The sequence below is a fragment of the Catharus ustulatus genome, chromosome 1 (genome assembly GCF_009819885.2).
Source record: "Catharus ustulatus isolate bCatUst1 chromosome 1, bCatUst1.pri.v2, whole genome shotgun sequence".
Taxonomy (NCBI): Eukaryota; Metazoa; Chordata; class Aves; order Passeriformes; family Turdidae; genus Catharus; species Catharus ustulatus.
Genome location: NC_046221.1, coordinates 61,671,369 through 61,692,641, shown reverse-complemented (window position 1 = coordinate 61,692,641; position 21,273 = coordinate 61,671,369). Strand labels below are relative to the sequence as shown.

The following is a 21,273-nucleotide window of genomic DNA, read 5'->3' as shown; positions in this document are numbered from 1 at the left end:
AACTAAAAATTTGCAGTTATATAACATGGATAACAATATTTCCAGAGTGACAGCATGGAAAAAGTACTAGCCTAACTTTCTAGTATTAGAAAATACTTTAGTATGATGAGCAGATGAAAAGGAGCTGCTTTTGTTGTCCAGAATTTGCATTAAGAAACTTAAGCTCTCTTTTGCAAGACACTGAGGATTCCAACATGAGGGTTGTTGTAGTTAGAACTTAACGGGGGAGCAACATCTTCCTCTTGTTCTTCTGGTGTCAGTTACTGTTCTGTAATGAAAGAGATTGCATGAGATATTAATTATTCCAGAGCTGATCTTTGACACCTGACACTCAAACTTTCACACTTGGGGTTGAGACTTCAACAAAGATGTGTTGGAATAGTTCTTCAGTAAAGCTTCCCAGATGTGGTATAATTACCTGAAATTCCAGTTTTCCAGTTACTGCACTAGGCTTACAATTCCTGTAAAAACAGATAAGCAATTTTAATTCTTCTGTATATTTATAGCTGTTTCTCTTCTTACTGTATTCTTACATGAAAGGCTTTCCTCTTTCTATTTGTCAGAGATGTATCCTGAATTTTTTTTTTGACAAAATAGTTTTCCTGTGTTGAAGTTATTCATGTGCAAAGAAAGGAGAAAGGGATTGCACTGTGCGTGGGAATGCTGAGATACTCAACTGGTTCAATCTTCGTTTGCTGCAAAATCACTGAAAGACTACTGAGAAGATACAGGTCTAACTAGGTGTGTTGCATATTCAAAAATGTATAAAATGCATAGAGAAGCAAAAGTGTGCTGATTCAACTACTGAAGAAGAAGGTTCTTGTTCCAAGACTCCTAAGACAAATTTACATCATTGATACACTAAGCACAAATGATAGATGCAAAGTTTGCTTCAGGAAGAATCACAGAAGGACATTGTTCACTTCATTGCTGCTTCTGACACGTTCTGAAATACTTGGAGTTACTGCAAAGGTCTAATATAATATCTGTTAAAGAGAACAGGCATTTTGGAAAGCCTCAGATCATTAACTGGATAAGGAAAAAAAAATCACAGGCAAGAACTGAGAGTGTGAACTTTCACACATCTAGACTATTAACTGCAGCTAAAATTAACCAAAGTGCTGGTTCACATTTCGATCATGAGACTTCAGTCTTGGTCTTGTATTTCTCTGTATTTCCTACAAGGAGCAAATGCACAGCTTGTGCATGTTTGCTCAAAGTGTCAAGCTACTAAATTTCCATTGCAGGGTTTTTTTTTCCTTTTTTTAAAATGGAGATTCTTATTCTCCTAAAGGCTTTTAGAAAGTGAACTGCACAGTCTAAAAGTTCTCAGGTCCAACCAAGCAAACCTTGGCACAGAATTAATGTGCACTGTGAGAGCGTGGGTTGATCTCAAGGCATCTTTAAGGTATAGGTGGGCCTTTCCCACAGTCCTAAAATGACCAAAGTTGTAGGTATGCCTATTATGTCCATGTCAGCTGTCCAAAGAGAGCTGGCTCTGCTCAAAGCTGCAGCAGCAGAATGGAATACATCCAGTGTGCTGCTGACTTGTTGTCTGGTCAGTGGAGCTCATTGTGTCCTTGTAAACAGCAATATTATCACAAATACCTGGAGTTTTTCCCCAAGTCTTACAAAGTAGGTGCAATAGCTGAAGTTCAGTAGGACTGAATTACTTTTGCTGATTTCTCCTAGGATGAGGCTTTTTGGAAAGAATATCTGAGCTATTTTCTTGTACGGTGTTCCTAAACAACTTGAATAAATGGTAACAGTAACATTTATATCCACAAAACATAAGGTTTTTTTCACATCTGGCCTATCAAATATAAAAAGCAGTTGAATTTTTTAACCTTCTTTCCTTTTTTTAAGAGATTTTTTCCAGACCTCCTTCTCTATGGGTATGATGTTGCTTCTTTTGGCAAGTTTCTCTAGCATTTGGTGGTACGAATGAGGTGTTCTCCAAACTGTCACCTAAATCTATTAAGTTTTATGTGAAGAATAATGTAAGTTGTTATAGTTCTAGAAAGATTTTTTCATTGTTCATCAAAAAGCTGAAGAGTGGTGCTTTGAACTTGTGTGAGATATTGTAACATAATTCTGTGATATCTTCATGTTTCCCTTCCCAGTATGTAAATTGCCAAATATATACAGACTGCACAAGACTACTTTTCTTACAAAGTGGTGGATTATAATACTTGTGTTTGTGTTAGACCACATCAGATGGGAAGCTTGAAAATGCTCCGAAATACAATGTGATTAGAATGAACGTCTGTCTTTTAGCTTCTTTTACTGTGAAAATACCTAGAAGTTGTTCAGATGCAATAATACAATATTATTCAGTCCGTTTGTGTCTGCATGTGCAGCTATTACTTGGCTTTCACCGATATTGTGGTTATACCTGTTAATTAATATATCAATTGTGCAATTGAGATCAGGAAAAGAAGCATCTTTGGAAAACTGAAAAATAGCGTAAAGTTCTCTTTACTGCTTTCAGTGTAAGTTTTGAAAGCTAGTTTGTCTTAGTATGTTTTTGATTTAAGTTACCAGTACCATTTATTGGTCATGGGTTTTCCTATTTCAATACCATGTAGTATTTCAGTGTACCTGTTTCAGTACCACTAACTGTGCAAGTCTACACAGTGGTAAGTTCTAACAGTTCTAGTACCTCAGGGGAAGGATACACAAGCAGTTAAGAGTCTGTATGTTACTAGCATTTTACAAGTATTAGAAAATGCAGTTAAAATATATCCTCATTTTTCTCAATTCACTTTAAGACTAAATAGGTTTCACTTGTGCTTTTCAATAGGATTGTACTGGTATCTGCAAAATGAACTTGGGAATCTAAGTTGCCATTTTTTCTAGGGATGAAAGCAAAAGTTTGGAATCAGTATAGGTCATCAAGCAGAAAGTACTTGCCTTGTTCTCCTTGTCTCCTTAAATGTACTAATAAATGCTAAAGTATGTACAGGAATTGCTGTTATTCTTACATTTCCCTGTTCTAACTTTTGCTGTCTATAATAATTCAATGACTGTCTATAACTTAAGAGTTCTGAGTGAAGTAATGTAATTGATTTCTCACTAATGCGTCAATGTATTTGAAATAGAAGTCTTTCTGCAGTCGTTGCCTTTTATCACTGCAGAGCCATTAACTAATAGCTTCCATCCTGGGACAATGAAGTGACTAGAGCCTGAGGGAAAATAATTTTCAGTAATATATCTGCAGAAGCACCAGTCTACAAGAGCTGGATTTTTGTAGAAGCAGACTTTAGAAATCATTTGTTACAATCATTCTGGGACGAGTGAGGGCTGAAAAATGATGAGAGGCATTCACATAATCAGAGAGAAAGAACAGAGAAAAGAGATGTGCTTTCTAGCAGAGGATTCTTGTTTAACTGTGAGGCCAGCTGAAGAAGAAGTACAAAGCAATGAAAAACAACACTTCAGCTTGGAGTAGAGGCCATATGTGGCAGGGACGATCCTGGCACCCTTCCAGGACCCCCAAACCTAGGCTTAAGCAGTGATCAAGATGAGTGAGAAGAAATTAGGTCAACATGTTTGTCTTTTCATCTAGCTCTGTTTTTCTTGCGCTTGTGCAGTAGCAATGAGTTTGTCTCAGAATAAAGAATGTTTTGTTAGCATTAATTAGTATATCACAGTTAAGTGATCTGTAAAGTCTGTATTGCCGAGATCGAAGTTGATAAAAAGTGTATGGATTAACTACCTGGGAGTCAGAATAGCCCTGGACAAGTTCTGGGAGCCTACAGCAGAATTATGTGCTTGCGGGGAAGAAGGAAGAGAGCTTGTGTTGATGACATTGCAGTCTAACCCTAACCCAGGGTACTAGGAGCTGTCTGATCCTGTATGAAAAGCTTCCAGACAAGGAGAACTCTTGATAATGTAATGCTACCCATTGAGCTTCTAGGTTGTGGGAGTGAAGAGTTCTCAGAACAATGCACAAAGGGCAGCTACCTGATGCTGGTTCCTTTAGCCCAGCAGCGAGAGATGCTGTTGTGTGAAACACTTCATTTAGGTATTCCTTGATCCAAAAAAATCCCAAAAGCATAATTTAAGTTTGAAGAAATGAAGGCTGCAGTAAACTAGGATAATGGGAAAAGTATGTGGGAGTTACTGACTTGATCTGCTTAATGGTCTTCCACCTTGAAGAATGAGCAGCCCCCAGCTTGGTTCATGTGGTTGCCACGGCAAGAACTAGAACCCTGAGTGAATTTAAAAGCTTGAGCTCCTAGTGTTCACTCAAAAAGGGAGGAGTGGGAAAACCATTCTGTCTTCAGAGCACTTACGACACACAGAGGGGACAGTTCCTTCCTCTGATGGAATCTGACTTCTGGTAAGAAACTAGAGCATCAGATTGTTTTGGATGTATTTCTGTTCCTGCACAGGAGTAATTAACAACATCAGGTTCCAGTAACCTGCTTTCACTCACATAACAGTTCCCCTAGCACTGTGTGAGTATTTATGGACTTATGACTCCCAGCACCACTAGCCCATTCCAGCAGTCCATAGATATTAATGTTGTTTTGCATCTGTGGCTAATGGTGTGGGATAAGAGAGATGTAAAGCAGAAGTTCAGGGTGAGGCAAACCCATAACATACAGCTTTGGTTTGCGTGGTGGTGAGAGAGCTGTACTGGGAACTGAAGTATAGCAGGGGGTTGTCCCTCAGGTAATTTGGGCAGCATTTTTTCCTCAGTCAGGCTGAATGCTTCAACGAAATTTATGAGCTATTAAACAACTTATGTTTTTCCTTAGTAAGATATATGGCTATCTAAATATCTCTTGAGAATAAGGAAACCAAGAATTACATTAAGAACTGTCAGTGAAGGTTTTTAATCCTTCATTGTGTTGAGACCTAGGACATTAGTAGGAATACTGTAAGGCAACATTGTTCCGATCAAGAAAAATAGCTCGAGTTTCCCTAATGAATTCTAAAAGTACTTTAAATTCCACATAATAACTAATGTGCATTTATCTTGATCCCTGCAAGTCTTTAATGGCTGCTAAACAGCAGTGTATATCCTCAATTAAAATGCCAGCTTGAAGTGTGCGCTAAAAATGTTGCTAGAAGAGAAGCAGTGCTGCTTCTTAATGGAGGGGGGAAATCTAGGAATCAAAATGGGTAGATATTCCCATTTCCAAGTAGTTTATTAATCACTTGAACTCCTAATAGGTTCTTCAATTGGAAAGAACAAAGATATTTCAGAAAACTTGAACTTGCTTCAGAAGACTGTTGTATCAAGCCAGTTGTGGAGCTCTGTCCCTGCATTGTTGTCAGCCATGCAGCTGGAAAGCAAAATAGAGATGTTTTAATTCCCCACACCACAGTGGATGTCACAGCAGCAAACATGTCCTTTACTGTGTGACCGAGCATATTTCCACTGCATTGCACAGAAGAGGTCCGTGTTGGATGAGGGAAATGGCTCCTGTTCAGAGCCTCTTTTTGCTGTTTCTCACACTACCACTGTGGCTTGAGTGCGCTTTTCGCTATCCCAGTAAATATTTACTGGAAAACACAATTGAATACGTGACAGCGTATGTTTTGCCAGTTGCAGTGAAATAACCCATCAGACAAACCCATCACAGTAAATGTTCTTGCGAAGGATGTTCCTGCTAGGTAGAGAACATGTAAAGCTTGCAGATTAACAAAAAAATGCATATCTCACCTGAGGTTGCCGTTTGCTTCAGACCACTGAATGGTAGTTTTTAGTGTCCCAGATGTTAGCAAGGGTGAACAAACAGCATCTGAGCAGTGGGGCCAGAACTGCCTGCAAGATCTTGGTAGGTGGCCAGGCTTCCCCCTCGCCCCTGAGGATTACCTGTGCAGGCTGAGAAGGAGCCAGGGTATCTGAGTGAGGTCAGCTGTGGCGGAGAACCAGGAAGAAAGTAAACCTATGGCTTAAGATAAGAACAGTTTAATAATTGAAGCAAAATAAAATATTGTAATAGCATCATAATAATTGTAATGAGAAGGAGTTAGGTTTAATTACTCTTAGGGAAACAAGTGATGCACGATACAACTGATCACCAGCTTGCTGCTTCTCCCTCAGCAGCAATCAGTCTCTCCTGTCCAATGACCCCCCAGTTTCAATACTGCACATGATATTCTGTGGCCCAGAATATCCCTTTGGCCAGTTTGAGTCAGCTGTCCTGGTCATGCTCCCACCCAAGTCCTTGTGCAGCTCCTCACTGGCAGAGCATGGGAACCTGAAAAGCCCCTGCCTCAGAGCAAGCACTGCAGAGCAACAACTGAGCCATCTGGATGTTATCAACATCAGCCTCATACTGAATTCAAAACATCACACTGTACTGGCTATTGGAAAGAAAATTAACTCTCCAGGACACAGGTTCAGTATCTGCCTTTTACTCTGAACTGATAAAAGATAATGAGCTGCTTCTCCTTCAGCTGCCTTCTTCATTAGTGGTATGGAGGAGACTGCAGCTGAATAATACCTTGAACCTGGGTTTTGGACAGCACCATCATAAAAATTGCAGCTTTGCACCAGAAAGTACAGATCAAGTATAAACTGCCTTTGCTAGTTCACATTTATTCCAGAAATATCGACAGAAAAATTGTAGAGCAGACTGTAGAGGGGATCAAGACTGTGAGGCAGGAGAGCTGTGATCTGCTGCACTGGGTCGTTTGTCACATCATAGCTGGTGTGAAAACAACAGGTACGGGGAATTCTCAACAGTGTGATTCCGTTTGGCATAGGCTGGGGGTTGGCACATGCCTTTTGATCCAGATGAATTTGTGATGCTTGCTGACCCAGTATTGTAGAGATCCAAATTTAATGAATGCAGACCCACTTTTTAGGGAGTTTGTTGGAATTGCCCAGTAAAAGAAAGATGGGTGGCATTCTATTTCAAATGTATTGCATGTATTTTTATGCTGTATATTATAATTTATGCTAACTTTATAAAACTGCTGTAAAATTCACGTAAGGTTCTGGCAGATATTTTTAAAACCTCAACTCAGATTTTTCTTACTTGTAAACCAAGCCTTGACACTACTTTGCTCTGTTTCTAATGGAAACCTAGCAGTTTCTAAATCAATTTCTAACAAATTTTTGAAAATCTATTTTACCAAGAAGTGACCTCCTGCCTTGATGTCATTTTTTTTTCTAACTTACTAGCTTTTCTAAAACATCCTGTAGAAAAATGAACTGTTCAAAGTCAAGTGTTGACTTTCTAATGCTGATAAATTATTTTCTAGGTTCTCTGCAGCTTTGTATCATAATGCAGTTGTGTCTTCAAAACAGTCTTCCAAAACCTGTTTTAATGCATGAAAAAATATTTATTTTGTACAATTTCAATAAATAAGTAAAAGAAAAATCTAAGTTGTTAGGGCTAGGAATTTGGGGAAGGAAGAAGTGAGGAGTGATAATAACATGTCTTGCCATTGGGATAAAGAAATAAGTAGTAGAGAAATATAATATTTCAGGAAGATGTTTGATACAGGGAACAAATCTTGCAACCTGTTGCTAGATGAAGCAATCTCAGTCCCAGGTACCACGGTGTAACCCTCAGCCTTGTAACAGCTCCAGTTCCCCAACTGTTGTGCAGGAAGTGCTCACTGGAACGTGACTACAGAGATGGTGGACAGCTGGCTTACCAGACTGTGAGCAGAGTCAATAAACTGGGGGATTATCCAGATAAATCACATGGCAGTGTGAGGAGGATGAAAGTCTGACCATTTTTGGCAGGAGTGAGCTAGTGCATTTCATGAAAGGATACACCTGTGTGGAAAGTGCGGGTTTATTTTGGCCCATAGAACACAACATTTTAAAGGGATTTGAGGTCTGTTTTTTGTGCCTCAGTGGAGATGACAGTACTGCCAGTATCCATAGAGAGTCAATGATGTGTTTTATCTTATTTTCAATATTTTGTGATGAAGCAGAAATATTCTTAATTAATATTCTTGTGAGCAAAGCAGTGAATGAACATCCTGGAAGGATGTTTGGTTTAGTTATTTGCAATTTGATCTCAATTATTTATTTAAAACAAGTAAAAATCAGAGTTGAAGGCTTTGACAAAATCATCTTTCAGTATAACTTGGTGCAGTCCATAATAGACAGATTAAGATAATCTATGGATATCTAATTTTAAAAGCTGCCATATACTTCCAGTCTCCTTGGTTAGCAAAGTCAATGTGTTATCAGCGAAATTTCATCTTAACAGTTTAAGAAGCCAAATAATGCACATTGAAGAGTGCTCTCAGTGCTTTCTGAGTAATGCTGGCAAATCCAATCAGGACTCCAAGCATTACTTTGCAGTGCTGGGGGTCTTCAAACTGGCGTTGGTTCTCCATTATATTGGCACAGGGGTACCTCCACATGCACACTGAGCTCCTGTAAGAAAAAATGAAGGCAGTTTGACTTCTCAGATAAATCAGATGATGCGTCTTTTCCAACTTCTTGTTTTGATGTATGGTTTTGAATTTTCTAAATTGCCCATATATCTTAGGTTTTTTGCCCACTTTTCATCTTAATTTTTTATTGCATGCAACCATTCTTTAAAACAATGACTCATATTTAGATCTCTAATGAGGACATTATTCTTCGTCTCTGAGACTACTGCCTTCCTATAACAGAAATTAGTTTGAGGAAGTAAGTTGTTACTTAACTTTCCCCTTGCTCTGAATATTAGGAAAACACAGGCTCATCAATGAGACAATTTAAGCAAAATTTACAAACTATCCTTGTTAAATCCAGAAATTACTTATGGTGTGTTATTTTACATTTTCTGTGACTTCCTGACTTAAAATACTCTCAATTTAGATATACGTTGAGTGTTTAGTTCAGAGAACTACCTATAAAGCTGTTGTAGGATGGTTTTAAGCTTCCAGAATAGTTTCTCACCATTGCTTTTGTGCACAGGTGTGCTAAATTTTAAAACAGAAAGGCACTGAGGCTGTAAAAAATTTAATTAGCTCTCACTTTACTGTTGTGTTAGTTGAAATACTCTTTGGAGATGTCAGTTGGAATTGGTGGGTGCCTGGGAGAGGTTTTTGTGAGGAGTGTTGAAAGCACACTGTTCCTCCAACTGCAGGGGTTCTCTGCACCCTGAGGCTGTGCAAGGAACATTCTCGGTGCATTTTTCTGCATATTAGATTTCTGGATGATCCTGTAATCCTGCAGACAGCGTTGGATGAGTTCTTGAGGAGATATATGAGATGTCTGGCATTTGTTCCTGCGGCGCTAAATAGTGTCCTGTTTGTCCCAGCAGGAGCGTCAAGTGAAAACGCACTCTGCAGCTTGCCAGTAGTGCTGGGGTGGGGCTATTTGTTGTTCCCACGGCTCTGTGCCTGGCAGTGCACTGTGCTAGTGCCAGGGGGGAGCACGGGGACAGAAAATACAATGTTCCTGCACAGATGTATGAGGGAAATTGCCAGAGGGTAGACACCTGAGTTACAGGCAGGCTATGGACAATTGCTCACTCTTGTATCAAGTGTACATAAAAGGGCATAGAAGCAGAGTGGTTTGGCTTGGAAGGGACCTTGAAGATATTGCCATGTATCCCATGTTAAAAAAACATAACCACAAAACTTGGAACATCTCTCTGGAAATTTAACCATCTTGTCTGTCTGTCTCATGTAACATATTAATGCTCACAACATTGATTTTCAGTTTGTGTGTTCTCAGAGCTCAAGGCACTACAGCTTGTTAGCCAAGTACTGGGCTGGCATCTTCAGAATGGGTCGAGGAAGAGTTTTACTGGATAACCAGCCCTGATTCTTAATAACTGAAGAATATTGCCAGAGAACTAGTTTATCTGAATATGTTGTCCCTATAATCAAATTCCTATGGAAGGAAGTCAAATTCTAGTTGCATCACCAAATGCCGCATCACCTTCTTTCCATTGTGAAAGGAGTTTACCGAAAGCTGTGGTCTAGGTGTGTATGGAAACCAGGACAGACCTTCCCCATGGAGCTTCAGAGGCGTGCCAGGGGCAGTGTAGGTTGTGTTGCAGGGCTGTGATGATGTTGGAAGGCAGCATGCAGTTTCAAAATGCCCTTTCCAAACCCTTGCCTTCCAAACTACTTATGGCTGCTGTGTGAGTGTTCTCATTAGAGAGAAACTTGGCTGTATTTGGTAGCAAATTGAAGTCCTAATTTATAATGTCAATGCTGTAAGCTGATTGCTTGTAAAAGACTAAACACGTTTAGTCTGCAGACTCTATTATTGTACTGATTTTAGGAGCTATTGAAAAAAGTCAGGTCGACTTGCAAAAAATTAGAGGTTTACTCATTGTCAGAATAGTGATGGGGATTGTGGGTATTTGGAGTTTAAAGGATATGTGAACATCTATTTAAATACTTTCTGTAGTTTTCATTTATGAGTTTAACATAAGGTTTGGAAAAGATTTAAGTTTGCTTTGTTTAAAGCAAGGGTTATGTTGCCCTTTGAGTTCCTTTGCTAATTAGATGTTTCTATTTTAATGTAGCACTGTATTTCTTAAAGGGGTGCCATTGGGATGCAAAACAAACCACAGTCAATCTGCTTTTCAGTTAAGAAGAGTGTTTTTTCCAACATTATTTTCAGCCATTTATAAATTAAGGCCTTAAGATAATAGAAACAAAAAATACTGGACTTCTTTCACTTTGTTCCCTATGGCTCTCCTAGTGAACTAAATTTAAAGTGAGTTCATAAGAATGCAGTTTTCAGTCAACCTGTACATTGCAATCACATTTTAGTGGTCATTTTAACTGATCAAGAGCTAAATTTTTATTTTCAGTAAATTTTTCTGTGCTGTTTTTATAGGCATACACCTTGTGCTATTGCAACTTTTTAAACCTGTCAATTCAGAATATCACTGTTTCTCATTAGGATTCTGTATATGAAATTTTCTTAAAAACTACTTTTATATGTATATAATTACAAATGTGGTTTTTTCTTTTCATTTTTAATATCATTGTGAATGACACTTGTAGTTTATTTAAATCTCTTGACAATTCATTTAAATAGATTAGATTTCATGAAATTTAGTTTCTCTTTCCCTCCTAATGCTTGGTATTACAAAGGAAAAAATACTTAATGTAAAGGAAAAGGAAATCTGGATTGTAGAAGTTTATTCACAGAATTGTCAGATATTTAAAGTTCTGCATTCAGTGTTTTGGCAGTTGTTCATATGTGAGGTTAAAGATACTCAGTTATTATCGACGTGTTTGGCTTTTAAAAGCAGTCAAGCAAAATTTGTTACAAAAATGCAGATCAGGCTAATGGAAGCCTGCAATGCTGCTGAATCATTTTCTCCAAATGGTAAGAAGGAATCCTGTATGAGCTTAAGTTCTCCACTGAAAAGTGCTACGCACTATAGCTCTGAAACTGGAAGTGACAAAGAATGGGCACAAAGCAGTGAGGAAAATATACATTCTAAATGGTTTGTTATTTTATAGATACACTGCCATGGGGATAATACTGCTTTTTCTTTGAAGGTAGAAATTATTAACAGAATGTTACCACTTTTTTCTGAATTAACAAAGAAAAAATGCAGTTCTGTGCTCCTGATGTTCTTCCTCCATATTTCTGTCAGGGTTAGCTTTTTATTTGATATCATAATATTCATTTAAATGTTTTTTGAATACCTATGAAGCTGCAGTTTACAGTACACAAATACTGAAAGATTTTTATATTGTAATTTAAAAAATGCTAACATTCAGGAGAGATTTTTTTTGTTTTTTCTATAGAAAACTAATACTTAGCTGTGTTTTCTTTTTTGTTTCTTACATGTTTTTTTCTTACCTACATAATGTTTCATGTCAAGATTGAACAGAGCTGTCATTCTAGCCTTGCTGAAATAACAAGAACTGGCAAAATAGATAATGGTCATGCTTTTGGGTTTCCAAAGATACTGTTTAATACAACCGAATGAGGGATGAAATATGGGAGAGGCATCCATTAAGGTTTCTGTAAAGACTTTTTGTAGGCTGGAACTTCATTCTTTAATTAATTAGTCACAGTATTTCAGATCCCTGTATTTTGTTGATTGCCCTCACCAAAGTCTAGTTGCTGTGAAGTGCATTGAAATTTTAAAAGTTACTTTCTTGCATAAATCAATAATTTTGCTAGTCTTTGCTGTAATTATTTAGTAAATTAACTGCTCTGCACTTTCAAGAAACAATGAACTGGCAGTGAGGTATTATTTCAGTGAGTTGTTATTTCTTATATTTCTTCATAGGCCCTTTTTTTTCTTTTCTATGAGATCTGTGCTATTGATTTATGTCCTAGTAAACTTGCAGTATTTGGGCTGGCTCTAAAAGCCTGCTTGTCCTGACATATCCTCTGATACAGTATCTGTAGTTGTGTGTACATGTTTCATGTGTGTAAATTACAACTGTCGGATTGCTAATTTCATTTTTCAGTGCGCAAATACCATCAGATTCCACAGTACAAACAGATGAATACAAATGTTTTCAGCTGTAAGCATTGTGGTATAGATTTCTTTCATGACTTTATCTCTCAGTTCGCACTGCCTGTATACTTACCCACTACTTGTTAAAGATGCTCTGCTCGTTTCTTCTTTTGCTGAGTAAGGCTTTCAGGTTTAATTCCCAATTAGCTTTCCTTTGCTAATAGTGTCATTAATGCCTGAAATAGCACTGTAGCTCTGAAGGCTGAATTCATCACGAAGTCAGCAAGCGTTGCTAAGGCTCCATACATTTGTGTGGCTTTTAATGAAAATGGGCTGAGATTTCTTCCAACTGGGCATTTTAAGCAGAGGAGCTTCCTTGTCCAAACTGCATGCTAATAGAGGCTGTGTGAAAATAATCACTGTTATGCCTGAGAAACTGGTTTTTATTGTGAATTAGGCTACATTTAGTGCCCTAAAACTCCCTCAGCACACCACATTTGAGTTTCAGTAGCAAAGTATTCAGGTAATGCTTTTACTTCATCCTATTTTTCCTTGTTGAGGATATAGAGCCCAGAGTGTATCCCAGGCTTTTAGCCTTGCCACCCAGGAATGTTATTTCTACCACCCTACACTGAACAGCAAAACCCATCTGACATCAATGGGAGGAGGTGATCTGTAAAGCAGCAGCAGTCTCTCATTTTGTCCCACACCTGCAGCAGAAAGGGAAGGTAGAACATAGTACTGCTCACTTCCCACCCTTTCTGACTTCCCAGCACACCTTGCACCTTGCCCATCTCCCTGAAAAACTGAGAAAAGGGCAGGTCAGGTATCAGTCAACCAGTCCTCAAACCAAGCTGTCTGAGCTAATGAGAATTCCTCTTTCTTGGAAAACAGCAATAAAAGTGTCCATATAAACAAAAATTGGTTTGAATTTCAGCATTGCTTACAAGCTCACAAGTTTGGCTGTTGGTCTTTGCCTTTTTTTTCTTTTGGGTGTGTACAATTCATGTCAGTATTTATCAAAGGTCTTTCTTTCTTTCTTTCTTTCTTGCTATATGCTTTTCTCTGTGCTCTCAGAAGTAACAGGATTAACAGCAGTTAAATTACTACTTTTAGCTAAAATAGATAGATCATTTTATTAGTTTTTCATGACTGCAAGTGGGTGCATTCTCTTCTTAATGAAACCCCACCCAGCAAGGAAAGTTATTTGAGAGATGCCTGCCCCTCTACATGTATTTTTCTGCTTGAAATTTGAACATAATTATCCGGAAAGATTTTGAAGGTGTTTCTACATGTCATTATGAATTCTGTGCAGTGCAAAAATCTCAACTTTATTTTTGTCTCAGAAGTACACGTCTGATATAAAATTCCCTTTGGCAAGGAAAAGGGATTTTAGGATTCCACAAATCCGAATTCTTTTGCTTATGGCTACATCCCAGTTGAAGCGTTAGATTTTCCTTGGAGATCTTTCAGAGCCAGGAACATGATTCTTTCAGCAGGGTATGGTGCACATCAATTTCCTGTTTAAACTGGTTCATTCTCCAGAGATGCGAAGAAATGTGTTGTTCAGCCTGGCAGTACTAATCCAAAGAGACACAAAAGAGAAGGATGGGACCCCAAAGTTTGGAAACATGAAAGTGTAGATGCTGGTGCAGTGAGATTTGGTTAATCAGTTACAGTTTTATTTTTATTTAAAAAAAAACAGAAACTTGAATATTTCAAAATCATATAACATTTGTATTTTAGTAATATCTCTTTCACACAGTGGCTTTCTTCTTTCTTTTGGGATGCAAGAGGAATGTAAATCTACTCATTATTTTCCAACAGTCTCATATGGTCTTCAGAAGAATGGAAGAAACAAATTAACACTACTTTGTTCTTTACACCTACTGCTGACAGTACATAACAGCAATTAAAATATGAATTGTGTGAACTGGCTACTGTTAGTTCATGTAAAAACAAGTGCTGTACTTTTTGTCTAGGCCTGAAAAAAGATGAGTCCTTTAGCCTCACTTTTTCTCCTGTTGAATATGAGTCTCTCGGTAAGCACTGAGACACCTCCATTCATGGGCCTTGTCTCTGTCTGTCCTTCCAGGGGTCACAAGCGCAAACTGGATGAAGATGATGCTACCAGTGAATCCAGTAAAGAATCCAGCAACGAAGATGAGGAAGGAAGCAGTTCTGAAGCAGATGAAATGGCAGCAGCACTTGAAGCTGAACTGAATGACTTCATGTGAGATTAATGCAGAAGACAGAATTTGTAATTATATTTTACTTCCCATAAACAGATCGGACTTCAGATGAGTCCCTTATGTCAGTACTCAATTTTTTTCCAAAATGTGTGTGTATATTTTGCAAAGCAACTCAAGATGTGATACGTTATTTTACAAAATCAGAAATAGATGTTTTTAAGTTGTTTTACTAAAGGAATATATACTTTTTTAAGCAAAAAAAAAAAGTATTAAATGGGACATGGTGTGCTATGCCAAAGACATGTTAGGAGCGCTGCAGAACCTTCATGTACGGGACAGTGGTACAAAGATTTGTGATTAAACAGACATCAAGTTTCTAAAAATATTACAGGCTGTGGTTTATGGGTTACAGTCTTAAAACGGAGGAGGAGATGAAGGAGATGGAATTGTCTGGGTAGTACAGCAGGAACCTGATGGAACTGGTCATCCTTTTCCACAAATAAAGCTATCAAATATAAAAGGATTTTTGAAATAAACAGAACTATTTATATTTGTATAGAAACAGAGAATGTGATATGCAAGCTTTGTGAACTCTGCACTTGACCCACCTGTCATTTGCTTGTAAGAGAATACATTGTGGTCGACATTCATGTTTTTAGGTTACTTTGTTGAATAGTTGGGTTCTTTAGAGGCATTGTTTAGATTTTTAACTTTCCTTCTCTATAAGCAGAAATTCAGCACAGCAAGACTATGTGGTCCTGTACTGCCACAAGATGCATATTCACACATTTGTGTTGTCTTGGAAAGAACAAGTGCTACTTCAGTCTAGATAGAATATAATTTCTTTGACAAGAGATCTGATGTAAAGTTTTTGTATATTCTATTTCATATTTGACCCACAAAACAGATTTTCTTTCATTTAATAAAGGTTCATTTTGTATGCTTTGTTTCTCTTTCCTGTTCATTTCCTTCCGTCAAACATAAGGCACTTTTCTATGTTATCTTTCCTTTATTCCGCCTGAAAGTAATGAAAAATATTGAAAGCAGGTGCAAATTTGTAGATTCAGGCAGGTAGCTGGAAGAGAAACGCTGGCTTAGAAGATTACAGTAATTTCACAACCATAAGACGCACCGGACTATAAGGCGCACCCCCGGGAGTCGGCAAATTTCGCAACTTTGTAGATCATATAAGGCGCACCGGACTATAAGGCGCACTTTTTTTTGCCGCGAAGATCCGCGCCGCGTGCAACAAAGTAACGAATTAGTAACGGAAACGCGCAATCATGGAGTTTACTGGCAGGAGCACAATTTGGAAACATTTTTCACAGATCGGTGTAGGCTTTCAAAGGCAGCCCCAGGCATCATCCCCATGCAGTGGGCCCTGGCACTCCCGCCCAACCCTGGTGCCAGCTGGCACGGCTCGGCGCAGCCGCGGGGCCGCCTTCCCCTTGCGGCTCCATTCTGCCGCGGTGCTGTTCCCCTCACGGCTCCACAGTGCCGCCTGTCCCTCGCAGCTCTGCAGCGCCATGGTGCCGCTCCCCCTCACGGCACGGGGCTCCTGCGGCACAGGGCTCCTGCGGCTCAGGGCATTTGCAGCTCGTACTTCCAGGTTGGCAAATTTCTGAACTTTGTACATCAGATAAGGTGTACCGAACTTCTGGGTTCGGGAGAAAATTTTAGTCAAAAGGGTGCACCTTATAGTCGTGAAATTACTGTAATGGGCTAACATCTGACTTTTCTCAGGTGTCTTTGGCCTCTAAAATTACTATAAGAGTTGTTGCTCTGGTATTGAATTTCTGTGGCTAGGACCTTGGTTTATTCTCAATTGTTAGCAAGTGGACATTGAATCCTTTTAACAATATGTTTGCAAAAGAAGACTCATTAGTTTGTATGTCATGGTTAAAAGGAAGTACATTCTGGTGCAGAAATACTTCATTTTTCCACTTAGTAGTAAAACAGAACATTTCAGTAGAATCTCAGCTGCTTTACAAACAGCACTCTAATTATAAAGTTTCATGATGACAGTAAAAGGAAGACTGAGAAAATACAAGAGCCTTTTCAGATTAATACTACTTTTCCACTTCAGAATGCAAAGTCAGCATCCAAAAATAGTGGATTTTGTGGGAAAATGCTCAGCTTCCTGGACATTTACACAGGTACCACACAGCTGGATGCTGCGGTGCCGTGTCTGCTGTAACTCTCCGTGAAAACAAGCAGGATGTCTCCAAGTGACTTTTCATCATATAACAGAAGAAAAAGACTAATGCTTGTAAAATGGGAAGTCAGAATACTTTCTTTTTTTTTTTTAAGCAGCATGAATGCAACATCCCCAGCTGCTGGAGGATGACCCCTTGCAATTAAATACTAAAATGCCAGGGATTGTGGGGCATGTTTTGTGTTTTCTTAAAAACTCCACTTGAAATAATGTGAAATAACATCAGCTTTCTGGGTCACTGTGATGCTGCAAATGACTTGACAGCGCAAATTTCAGCAGAGACTTGTTCTGGCTGATGGTCTTTGCCAGTCACGCAACTCTGGGGCAGCATTTAAGCTGTAAACACAGCCAGGCTTTGCTGGTTGCTGTGTCCCTGGCTCCACAGCTGCCTCACTGTGCTCCTAAGGGGATTCTCTGAGGACAAGCTCTCTGGTGAGAAAGGCTGTATCTTCCTCTCAGTGTTATTTTATGGATGATGGCTTAACTGGTGGGAGGGGGTGGTCTGGGCAGGAGTCCTGAAAGCCATGAAGTCTCTGGATATACAAAGTTGTCACTCACTCCCACTAGCTTACGCTTTTTTGAAGGTGCTGGAACATCCTAGGAAAAGCAACAAATGTGCTTTATGAAATGAGTTTAGCTCTTCATTAAGTGACCTAGATATTTTGGCTGGCTTTTAGATATTTTGTGACCCACATATTCTGACCCTGCCTTCTTGCCCTACTTCTGTGCATTAGGTAGCTCATAAGGACCTGCTGCCAGCAAGGCACTCTGACAACTGGAGACCAGATTCCCAGTCAGGCTGCTGAACTCATTGGGCAGTACTGGTTTCTGAAAGGGTACCAGATGTGGAAATGAGCACAAAAAGGGCACCTTGCTTCATCATGCTTTCTAAGTGTGTGCTATCACCGCTGGCTATGAAAGATGGCTCCTAAGGGCTCGTGGTTATTTAAGAACTGGTAAGAGCCATCATTTTGATTTGAAGACCAACAGTTTTACTTTCTCCGTGACTTGCCCTCACCAGTTTTTAAGAGACTGAGAAGACATCACAGCTCTGGTGAGGATCATAGAATAGTTTGAGTTGGAAGGGACCTTTAAAGGTCATGTAGTCTATTCTCCCTCCATCTTTAACTAGACCAGGTTGCTCAGAGCTTGGTCCAACTTGGCCTCAAATGTTTCCAGGAATGGGGATGTTAGTGGGACCTGTGATAAAAGCAAAAAGCATCACACAGTGGCCAAGCTTTTCTCCTTGTGCCTGTGCTAAGGACAGGGGAAGACGAGGTAGCCGTTGCTTAGCACTGAGGTGCGAAAAGCTGTAAGCATGCAGACACTTTCACTGTTGGTGTTTGTGCATATGTGAAGCAGGCCTTGAGTTTTCTCAGTGTTAGATAGTAACATCCTCTGTGAAGGGTGGGAAGTCTCAATTTTCCTTCTTGGCACTACTGCTTGTGGAATAGGTGACTGTCTTACAAGTGTGAAAATACACATGCACAAACCTGGAGCTGTACCTAAAGATTTCTCAGCTCTGCCTAATTTTACTACAGTGAACATGGCAGCGGGTGACAAGTTGAAGAATAAATACATAGTGGTCTTGTTAAGGAAGTGGATCTCATCATGTAGCTGAGAATTCAGCATAAGACTCCCAGTTCTCACTACCTGCAGGCAAGCTTTTTATAAATTTGTTTTTCCTATCCAATCTCAACTTCTGTTGTCATTTCAGAAGTGTTTGGAGCCCAGCACTCGGCTCAGCCTCCTCTCTCATGAGAACAGGAGGCAGCAGTATCCAATCCCCCAGACAGCATCACCTACAGCAGCCATACATACCTGTACTGACAGGCTGCAGCTGCATATCCTGTGCTCCTTCTGCTGACCTGGCTTTGAGAGAGAGGGAGATGACCTGTAGTAACCGCAGCAGCAAATACTACAGACATGTGAAAATACTGCCTTTTTGTAGGCTAGTTGTGAGTGGTTCCATGTGGAAAAACAAACATCTTTCTTCTAGGAATTTATTCCTCAGTGTCATACAGCTCATAACCGTAAGTGGGAAAACTTTGCTTCTGGTCTGGCCTCTCATGAAGATCAACTCAATCATTCCCAGCAGCTGTGAAGTCATTGTCCCCAAGAACCAAGCCAGCTGCTTTCCTGGATCTCCTCAGGGCCCACATGAATCCTGTTATCTTTCTCCTCCAAGGAAAAATCTGATGTCATCAATGTATGCATGTCAGAATGGCTGAGGTGGGAGTGGACCTCTGGAGGTCATCTGGTGTAATCGCCTGCTCGAGCAGGGAGGGTCACCTGTTCATGTCCATGTCAGTGTCTGGATGTCTCCAAGGATGGAGAGTCCATAGCCTTTGCTCAGTCGCCTCACGGTAAAAAGGAACTTCTTTTTTGTTAGTTTTTTTAGGGGGAGTGGAAAGGAGAAAAGTGAGCACAAGGAGCATGATTGCTGGCTAAGACAGAGGAGGCATAAAGCAGGAGTGGCCCTCACCCCTGAGTTTCTCAAGGAGCTGAAACTTTAGGATGCATGATTGCCAGAAGCTTGTTTTCTTTCAAGTCCAGAACCATACACTGTACTGGAGAATCCCCTACCACATCTTAATGAGTGTGAATTTTAATAAAGATGTGATGGGGTTTTGAGCCACTTGTGATTTTATTTGGGAACAGGATTTGAGAAGGATGTCAGGCACCTGGAACACAGGATTGCTAGATCTGTGGAGAAACAGACATGAACTATAAGCCAAGCCCTCTTTTGCACAAACTATTTCTAGTACAGCAAATTATTCCTTTCACTCCTCTCATTCGTCATGACTTTCTTTCTCTTTTTGCTGGAGAGTGACAGAAATGCCCTGTGATCTTATCCCAGGGGAGGATGGGGATGGCATAGACCCCAACCCAGAGCACTCAGATCATTTACTTGGCAAGATGGGGGCTGATTTTGACTCAGATTCTGTCATGTGCACTGAGCAGAGGGTGGGTTTGATGTGTTTGCAGTACTTGACATTGCTGACTTGCACAGGCCCTTTTAAACCCCCTGGAGTACTCATCCCTGAAGCTCTCATGCCCACAGAGCCTGTGCTGCTACCCCATGAGTCAGAGCTCCCTTGGCAGAGGGTGATTAATTCTCTTCTCTTTCCACACTCTAGCCTAACTCTGTTCCCTATAAAGACAAGGAGCTGTGTCTGGTAGATGTAATTATACATGGCACTTCTAAAGATCTCCATCCCAAGATGAAGCTGGACTGACATAGTCATTGGGTGGGTTCAGAGGCACTTTAAAGGTAGAGCAGATGCTAATCTGAAGCAACAGAGGTGAAAGTGCATTTGATTGCCCGAACTGAGGGATGACAACTGTGTCCACAGGTTCCTTCCATGTGCTGTCCTCTTCCAGTGAGCAGTCCTCCACAAGTCAGCATGTCTCACCAGGAGTCTGGGAAGCAGAACAGAGACACACCTTCCTCCTGAGACACCACTGCCATCTTCCTGAGCCAAACTCTCACCAGAGCTGGCACACAGTAACTGCACTGCAAAGCCATGTAGGTTTTATAGGCAATGACAAAACACCCATCCCTCTCTAAGCCTGCTCTTAGGGCAGTGCAGTTCCCCTCTGTCGCTTCTACATCTGCCAGGGGAAGCCTTGAAAAAGTGACTTGCAGTGACAGGTCTCTACTGACAGTAATCATTAGAGAGAAACCCTGACCAGGGACGAGGAAGGAGCTGGGTCCTCCTTCCTTTCCCTTCTCTACAGGAGACCAACATCTCTAAGTCCCCAGGACTGCCTGTCAGATTTTGGGTGCTGTTGCTCCCTCACAACAGTCAAGCTGTTCTTGCTGAAGCACAAACTGCAATTGCTACTGATCAATCATAAGGGGCAAAGCCCATAAGCAACAGCCTCCTCCTCCTCATACTGTCTTCAGATCAGGCACTGGCACTTTTCTGGCAGGGAACACAGCAAGAAGTCAGAAAAGCTTCTTAACTTTTCAGATCAACCACTATGGATATGTATGACCCTTTCAGGACATGAGTATTAAATATGTCACTTAGTTCCAATACAAATGGTGCTTGGGAGATTCTCTGTTTTAATTAGGTGAATGAGTTTGGTCCTCAGAGAGTTCAACATGTCCTTGGGTGAATAAATGTTTTAATAATTCCACTTTGTCTCTCATAATCTTATAGCTGCAACCCACAGAAAAGCTTTCTTTTCCTTGACACTGAATACCAAATCAAGAACACTCCATCTGATTCCTCTGCTTTTTGCTTTCTGTTCTTGGATCCAAGCTCTCAGCCAGCCTCTCAGACCAAGTGGGGAGCCCCACCATAGCACCCATATGCACAGCAGCCCTGTGCCAGGTCCCCAGGACATGGCCATCAGCTGCATCCTCCTTGGGTCTCCTCCCTCCAGGGGCTGCCTGTGGAAGCTGTGTCACCTCTGAGCCTCAGAGCAGCAGCTGTGCGTGCATCTTCCAGCATCCATCTTCTTCACTGACCTTCCCCTTTCCCTCGCTGGT

General features: G+C 40.3%; 1 protein-coding gene and 1 long non-coding RNA gene across 2 annotated transcripts in view; one reads left to right on the top strand and one right to left on the bottom strand.

The window, feature by feature from the left end:
* The window catches only part of CTDP1 (CTD phosphatase subunit 1), a 110,362-nt gene extending 94,865 nt beyond the window's left edge, over positions 1-15,497 (top strand). Inside the window, exon 13 of the mRNA XM_033069683.2 lies at positions 14,461-15,497. Coding sequence (XP_032925574.1) covers positions 14,461-14,602 — 142 coding nt within the window. The 3' untranslated portion in view covers positions 14,603-15,497. The remainder of the gene's footprint in view (positions 1-14,460) is intronic.
* Positions 47-7,292, bottom strand: LOC117001388. The gene is made up of 3 exons (XR_004419040.1): positions 5,678-7,292; positions 419-461; positions 47-268 (listed from the first exon to the last, which is right to left on the bottom strand). It is a non-coding gene; the product is annotated as an uncharacterized LOC117001388 (long non-coding RNA).
* Positions 15,498-21,273: the final 5,776 nt, after the last annotated feature.